Source organism: Neophocaena asiaeorientalis, unplaced genomic scaffold (assembly GCF_003031525.2).
Source record: "Neophocaena asiaeorientalis asiaeorientalis breed wild unplaced genomic scaffold, Neophocaena_asiaeorientalis_V1.1 scaffold534, whole genome shotgun sequence".
NCBI classification, from domain to species: Eukaryota; Metazoa; Chordata; class Mammalia; order Artiodactyla; family Phocoenidae; genus Neophocaena; species Neophocaena asiaeorientalis.
The window spans coordinates 2,507,955-2,516,158 of record NW_020172826.1 but is presented as its reverse complement, the minus strand read 5'-3'; the positions used below and the strand labels follow the sequence as shown (position 1 = coordinate 2,516,158).

Here is an 8,204-nt window from a genome sequence, read left to right as displayed (position 1 = left end):
TGTAATATGTATAATTTAGTGATAAGATTTCAGGACCTAATATAGCTGGATGTATGAGCCTCAGCTAATGCAGACCTGTCACATGAGGATGTGTTCTGCTCTAAGCAGGTGTGTGTATGCATGGAATGGGGTTAACTGGAATAAAAGGTTAAAACCAGAAATGCTGATTTAAAGCTTCCTATGAAGAAAGTTCCTCCTTGTAGCTAAATTCTTCTTAAAGTGGCATGATACTTTGGGGAGAGACTGAAGAATTCTCATTTGGTTCTTGGACTGCTCTCAAGCTTGTTTAAAATGGGGGAGGAGTTGCAGATATGGTGGGGGGGAGGCGGGAGCAGGGCAAAGGAGAGACACATAGGTTACAAACGTATTTGTAGTCTGCTTCGTCCACTCTGCCTCAGATTGAAAAGTTTCCCAATCTTGGGAACAAGGACAAGTAGGGAGTTTTCTGAAGATACCTCATACTGGCGTTGCAAATCATTGACTGTAATGTCAAACAAATACACATTCAGGGATGATAACACTAACTCCACAATAAAGCAATCGTCAATGCAGAAACCCAGGGGAGATTAGTTTGTGCTCTCCAGCTGACCTAAGCCAGAGGACAAAAGGACTTTCACAAATTATTTTGAATGATAACTTTGAATTTCTTTCTTTAATTTCTTTGGAAATAGAGCTGTAAAGATTTAGATGTCCCCAAAGGTGTTTTTTCCTTTTGTTTTAAATAAATGAACAAGGCTTTGCTTTTCCTTGCTGAATGTTCTCCTAGGCTTTTGCCCACAACCTACTGCCTCTGCCTGCTTGGACTCCACCAATTCAAGACAGCCTGGCGCTCCTAGGAATAGAAAATGACTTAAAAATTATCCTTGAAATTGGTTATTTGGCAACATTCTTAATTGTATGGAAATTCATTAAAGCATATTTTATATATAATTAGCTCAAGGTTGTTGATTCTACAGGCTTTATGGGTTTGAATCTAGTAACAAAGTAAACAAGAGAGTTGAATTTAAAGCGTGGCTCTCTCGGCCTAGGATGAGCTTAATACAGTGTATAAGGAATTTGAAAGCTCTCGGATATGTGTCTTAATCAATGTTAAGTAGAATGGATAAGCTTTCAGCATTTTGAAAATGCTGGGTTAGGGTTTCTAGTCTATTGTGTGTTTTCTGTCTGGGGACTAATAAGCATTACAGAGAACGTGATCTGAGGCGACTTTTTATTCTTGTGTAAATCCAGAGTGAACCACCAAACAGTTGTTCGTTTAAAGTCAAGGTAATTTTCTTTTGACGGATCCATTTGCTTCTCGATTTCTAATTTATTAGCCTCTCTTGGCTCTGTCTTCTTTGCAATTAAAGTAAAGCTTCTTCAGATTAGCTCCGCAGCATTCACTTGACAGACTTTGGAAAATTTAAGATCGGAGAGGTGATTTGTTGGTGTTCTGAAATTTTTCTGGTTTTAAGTAGCATGTCTCCTCTCCATACGGGGGAGAAAAACACCTCTCGGTAGGAAATGAATGTAGTGAGACACAAAAGGAAGGAGGGGAAGGTGGCTGGGTGTCTTGTTGATCCTTATAACTCTCAGCCTTCGATCTTTCCGCTTCTTTCTGACGAGCCTTTTACTCCCAGCCGCATATTTCCACCTCCCCACCAGAACTAAAAGCCGGATCGTCTTTGGCCGGGCCGGAGCAGAATTCCCGGGAGCCGCCGGGTGTAGACTCGGCGGGCACAGCGAGGTATTAGCCCGGCCCCGCACAGCTGATAGGTGCAGACAGGACTGTCCCTCGGTCGCGGCTCGGGGGCTCCTGATTGGTGCGGAGTCACGTCACTTCTCTAGGCACCAGGAAGCCCGCCTCTGGTTTTAAGATGTTAGGCCAACAGGGAAGCTCGGAGCCGCAGAGCTGGTCCGTCGCTCGCCTGGGTGCTGGGACCTGAGCTGCGGCGAGGCCGGGCTCGAGCTCGACCGCCCGAGGGAGTGTGCGTGTGCGCACCGCGGAGGGTGCGCCCAGAGGCCCGCGCCGCTGCCGCCGCCGCCGCCGCAGGAGATCTAATAACAGCTACCTGTCCCTGTCACTCTTGACACTTCGCTGTCAGGGCTGCCGCGCGGGGGGCGGGCAGAGCGCAAACGGCGGCGTTAGCTTTCCTTATTGGAGGGGTACTGGAGGGAGGGAGGGAGGGAAGAAAGGGGTCTTTGCCCACTTTTGTTTCGCTTTGGAGCTTGGAAGCCTGCTCCCCAAAGACGCTCCGAACCGTGCTCTCCTACCCACATCCCCATGTCTCCTTTGGCCCGCTGACTTTCGGCCGCCGGACCCTTTCGCTTGAGCCTTCCGAAGGGGACTGGGACGGCTCGGCTCGAGGACTCTGCCGGGGTTGTGTTCCCTGCTCTGCCCGCGGCGGCCACCGCGAGGAAACTCCGCGCCTAGAGCGGGAAGCGGAGCAGGCGGCGGCGGCGGCGGCGGCGGCGGGGCTTCGGCCGGGCGGCAGCCCAGGACTCGTAGGGCGGCGCGCTCCTTCGCCCGGGCTTCGGCCGGGCGGCAGCCCAGGACTCGTAGGGCGGCGCGCTCCTTCGCCCATGAACTGCATGAAAGGCCCGCTGCACTTGGAGCACCGAGCAGCAGGGACCAAGCTGTTGGCCGCCTCCTCGTCCTCCTCCTGTCACCATCCCCAGCCGCTGGCCATGGCTTCGGTCCTGGCTCCCGGTCAGACCCGCTCCCTGGACTCTTCCAAGCACAGGCTGGAGGTGCACACCATCTCTGACACCTCCAGCCCCGAGGCCGCAGGTAAGGCGCCGCGTGGCCCCGCGCCGCTCGGCCCTTCTCGCCCGCGAGGAAGTCGGCCCCTCCTGGGGGAGGCGTGGTGGGAGTGGTCCTGTAGCCCGCTCCCCTTAGAACTTCTGGAGCCAGGGTTGTGTTGACCCCTCGTCCCGTTCGCTCTGCCTTGACTGCCCGGCTGGGGTGGCGCGATACACGCGGGCAGTTCTGCCGCCCTCCCTATTCCGACCCTGGCCTCCTTTCTGTTTTTTGGGTCACAAAAATCCCAGTATCTCCATTCGAAGACCTTCAGAGGCCGCTCCCCGAGCCCCCATGCGTCCCCTGTTCTGCTCTCGGCTTTCAGCTACCAAGAAGCTCCGCTTGTTAGAAAAATATTCGTGAAACTACGCCTCAGAAGAACAGGCGGTTTTCCTAAAGGGCAGAGGAACTTGGGTGCCTCGCCGAATCCCGAAGCCTACTTTTCCTAGCCTTCCGAAACCGCATCGAAATCTGAGCTTTTTACGAGGGGGTTCTGTAAAACGCGCGCGTGTGGGTGTCCCGGGAGATTTGGTGTGTCCACGCAGAAGCTTATAAATATACCTGAAAGCACAGGCTATAAAAATGACTGTGCCGTCGCAGTGAGATAAACGTGTAAATAAAACGTGCGGTGCTGGGGGAAGAGAGGCGGTGGGGCGCGCACACCCACACTCACGTCTGCACACCCCGCAGACGCAGCTCTTTCCCTGGCCCGGAGCGGCCGCTCCACACCCTCCTCCCCCGCCAGGCAGCCCAGCTCTTCCGCAGCCTCTGCCGCCTGGTCCAGTTGGCGTTCGCGGGTAGCAGGTGGGCATGCTGACGGGGACCTCTGTGTGTTTCGTTTTCAGAGAAAGATAAGAGCCAGCAGGGAAAGAATGAGGACGTGGGCGCCGAAGACCCGTCCAAGAAGAAGAGGCAACGGCGGCAGCGGACTCACTTCACCAGCCAGCAGCTGCAGGAACTGGAGGCCACTTTCCAGAGGAACCGCTACCCGGACATGTCCACGCGCGAAGAAATCGCCGTGTGGACCAACCTTACGGAAGCCCGAGTCCGGGTAGGAGCCCTCACGGAGGCTGGGAGGGCTAGCGGGGAGGGCGTTGCGGGGATGCCGGCCCTGTAGCCCGGGAGAGAGTGTGGAAGGCAGCGCTGTCCGGGAGGGCTCGGGTGGGTGCCTTTGCAAAGGCAGATGGCCTCTCACGGCGGCCCCAGTTGCGAGGTTACAGCTCCCTCTTCCGAGACTGGCCGCGGGCCTGGCGCAGGCGCCGGGAGCGGCTCCGGCTCCACGCCCCGACCCACTGCGCGCTCCCAAACGCGGCCGCGTGCATTCCCCTACACAGGGCATTGTGTTCCCGGCTTGTATTCGCCAGACGAGCGCTAATAAGATCCGTCCCAGGCCAGGAGCCGAGGACAGGCTCCAACCTGAGCGCCTTTAACAAGGAAAACCCGCCTGAGACACGCAGGGGTTTGCCCTCCCTGGAAAACTTCCGCGCCAGGCCTAGCCCGGCCCTTTCTCTCCTCTGCTCTCCCTCCTTACACAGTCTTTGCGGTTTTTCTGCCATTCAGATCTCTTCCACACCCTATCCCCTGGTTTTGTGATCTGCGGAAGCAGTTTTAATACACAACTGCTACCTTGCCGGTCCTCTTAGAAAGAAAAGAAGAAAGACTTTTCGGTTTGGTTTATTTATCTTTTCTCAGGAGACTGTTACTCACACCCTTCCTCCCAATCATAATAGTTTTATTAAAGAAAGGGCTTACCTTTGTAGCAAATCTGTACTTTATGGATTGGCAAAAATGAACTTAAATTACCCAATATCCTGGTTTGTGCTGGTCGGTGGAAAACTCCAAATTTGTTAGGATTCTGGAAGCAGAAAACAAGCATAGCAGGAGCCAGAGGCTTTGCTGTTAAAAAAAAAATGATCTGGATAGAAAAAGAGCCCCCAGTTAGAGCTGAGAAAACAGAAGAAAACACTCTAGCAATAATGATGAAATGAGACCAAAATGCACTCCCAAAGCCGAGAGACCGAAGGCACTCTCTGAGTGGCATGTGTGTAGGGAATGAGGCTGTGCTAGTGGATAAATGAGCCAGGTTGAAGTTGGAAATGGTTTTAGTTTAACAGCGCAGAGCTACGGCTCAGGCCCGGACCGCGTGTTTTTGTGCACAAGGTCAGTTTTTCGTAGCTCTCACACGCATCTGGGGATCGGGCCTCGCACGTACTCCTCTCGCCTGGGCAAAGTTTAGACGGCCCAGGGTAGAAATGGCAAGTAATTAAAATGAAAACACAATCTATGGGGTCTCCAGAATCCTTCGGAAAACCCTCCCCCACCCCCTCCGACTCCTCAGCAGTCCCTTCCAAGTCCCTGCCGCCGCAGCGCTGCTCTCAGGCTCCCTGGGACTACCTCCTTCCAGGCCCGCTGCTTGTCCAGCCGAGTGGGCAGTGAGGCGGCCTTTTTATAGCTGTCGGGTGCAAAGAGGAAGGGGGATAAAAAGGAAATCGAGAATGAAAGGGAAAAAGGAGGGGAAAAAAAAAAAGCGGATTAGATGGCTGGGCCTGGCTGAGATGTGTAATGTGAAACATCATCGGTGTCAGCTCGGAAATCTCGGGTCAGGCCTTGCTCCAATACACAATAGCCGCCGTCTGGGGCTACGGGCGGGCCCGATGTGGATTGAGAATGGGGTTGCGTCTGGGCCACCGGACACGGGTGGGGGCTGGCGGGGCTGGGCGGCCGCCCGCAAAGCCCAGCGACTAGGCCGGGCCCGGCCGGAGCAGCGCCGGGCGCGCGGGTCTGGCCTGGGGTGGGCGGAGGGTATGAAGGACTGGAGCGAAGGGAGGGGAAGGCTGCAAAGCGACTCTTCCCGGGTTCCCGGAGATTTACACGCCAGGCTCGTGGAGTTTAATTAGCTGTCGGGGAGGTGGTCTTTTACTTTTTATTTGGTTATTTTGCTAGGCGAGGAAGGGGGTCGTGGCCTGGCGCCTGTTGAGGGCGCACGTTCCGTGGAGTAGGGGGCGGCGGTGGAGATTCGAGAGGGGAGGAGGAGTTGTGGGAGAGAGAGCGGGCCTCCCAGCCCCTTGCCCTCATCACTGTGGCTTTGGAATGCAAGCAAGTTTGCAAGGTGGCCGGGGAAGGGTTGGGCGGAAAGCCCGCTGCTCTGAGTTTATTTTGCAGTAAGTGTTTTTGGACCCTGAGGAGGACGTGGGTTAGTGAATAAGCCACTCGCAGGCCGCCAGGCGGTGTGCTGGGGTTTGTGGCGCAACTCAGAGCCTGGGCTCGCAGGCCTGAACCGGCCTGGCCCCCTGCGTTGGGATGTGGGGGAACTGTGGCGGGGAGGGTGTGCGGGTTTGTGTTCGAGCGGGGGTGGTTGCTGGTGCTTTCCCGGATCTAGGTTTTACTAATCCGATCTGTGGCGTCTGTTTGCTCCCTTGCCCTCCACCCCCAGGTTTGGTTCAAAAATCGCCGGGCCAAATGGAGAAAGCGGGAACGCAACCAGCAGGCCGAGCTGTGCAAGAATGGCTTTGGGCCGCAGTTCAACGGGCTTATGCAGCCCTACGACGACATGTACCCGGGCTATTCGTACAACAACTGGGCCGCCAAGGGCCTCACGTCGGCCTCCCTGTCCACCAAGAGCTTCCCCTTCTTCAACTCTATGAACGTCAACCCCCTGTCATCCCAGAGCATGTTCTCCCCACCCAACTCCATCTCGTCCATGAGCATGTCGTCCAGCATGGTACCCTCAGCGGTGACCGGCGTCCCGGGCTCCAGCCTCAACAGCCTGAATAACTTGAACAACCTGAGCAGCCCGTCGCTGAATTCCGCGGTGCCCACGCCCGCCTGTCCTTACGCGCCGCCGACTCCTCCGTACGTTTATAGGGACACGTGTAACTCGAGCCTGGCCAGCCTGAGACTGAAAGCAAAGCAGCACTCCAGCTTCGGCTACGCCAGCGTGCAGAACCCGGCGTCCAACCTGAGTGCTTGCCAGTACGCCGTGGACCGGCCCGTGTGAGCCGCGCACTGCGCCGGGATTCTAGGACCGTGCCAGATAGGGCAGCTCTGCCCTTGTTGAAAGACTGGGAATTACGCTAGAAGGTCGTGGGCACTAAAGAAAGGGAGAGAGAGAGAGAGAAGATATAGAGAAAAAGGGAAACCACTGAATTAAAGAGAGCTCCTTTGATTTCAAAGGAATTTCCTCAATGTCTGACATCTTTCACTAAAAAGTATTTCCAACAGTTGCAAGGACACACACAAATGTTTGACTGGATATGACATTTTAACATTACTATAAGCTTGTTATTTTTTAAGTTTAGCGTTGTTAACATTAAAATGACTGAAAGGATGTATATATATCGAAATGTCAAATTAATTTTATAAAAGGCAGTTGTTAGTAATATCACAACAGTGTTTTTAAAGGTTAGGCTTTAAAATAAAGCATGTTATACAGAAGCGATTAGGATTTTTTGCTTGCGAGCAAAGGAATGTATATACTAAATGCCACACTGTATGTTTCTAACATATTATTATTATAAAAAAATGTGTGAATATCAGTTTTAGAATAGTCTCTCTGGTGGATGCAATGATGTTCCTGAAACTGCTATGTACAACCTACCCTGTGTATAACATTTCGTACAATATTATTGTTTTACTTTTCAGCAAATATGAAAAAAAATGTGTTTTATTTCATGGGAGTAAAATATACTGCATACAAATTGGTCTGGATTCTTTCTGCCCTCCTCTGTCGCCTGGCCAGGGTTTCTCAGTCACTGCTTACTAAACAAACCAGTTCCCTCTGCCTGCCTAGTTAAATACACAAGGCAGCAGTACTTATTTAAATTTGGTAGAAATAAATTATAGTCATTTATCAGAAACTAAAAAGAAAAAAGAGGTACTCTCAGAAAAAAAAAAAGGGGGGGGTGGCTGCGAAGTCTGGTCTTGTTTCCCAGATTTTTCTTTGGCTTACACCCAGAGGATTCCATTATTGCTAGCAAATAATATAAGAGGGAAAGAAGAAAGGGGAAAGAAATTTAGAAAGTACGTTAGCTTGGAATGACTCTCAAGTTTACTCCTTTGGGGAGGGGGGAACCTGCACATCCACTAAATTGTTCTGGAGAAGTATGTGTGTATGTATACATCTACAATTTATATACATTCCTCTCGAGGAATATGTCTATAAGTTTACAAGGAAACACCTTCAGTTCAAAATATTTAGGCCTCCACGTTTACCTCTCAGGCTTAAGTAGAGAGCTTCTTCATGTTATATTACATTACTATTTCCAAATCCTTTCGAGACATTAAAAGAAACAAAGACCATTTCTAATAACCACAGCCCTTTAGTTTCTCAAAGAGCCCAGGGGTTGAGAGGTTAGAGTGGAGTTTCCTGAGTCTTGTCGAGCAATATGTAGTTGAGGCAAAGGTCATGCTCCCCGTGTTTTGTTTT

At 52.2% G+C, this 8,204-nt stretch overlaps 1 protein-coding gene across 1 annotated transcript; it reads left to right on the top strand.

Annotated features, from left to right (window-relative positions):
- The first annotated feature begins 2,185 nt into the window (after positions 1-2,185).
- Positions 2,186-7,479, top strand: PITX2 (paired like homeodomain 2). The gene is made up of 3 exons (XM_024741943.1): positions 2,186-2,770; positions 3,625-3,830; positions 6,213-7,479. The coding sequence occupies exons 1-3, from the start codon at positions 2,563-2,565 to the stop codon at positions 6,774-6,776; spliced, it is 978 nt and encodes a 325-aa protein (XP_024597711.1). The 5' UTR covers positions 2,186-2,562; the 3' UTR covers positions 6,777-7,479.
- The last annotated feature ends 725 nt before the right edge of the window (positions 7,480-8,204 follow it).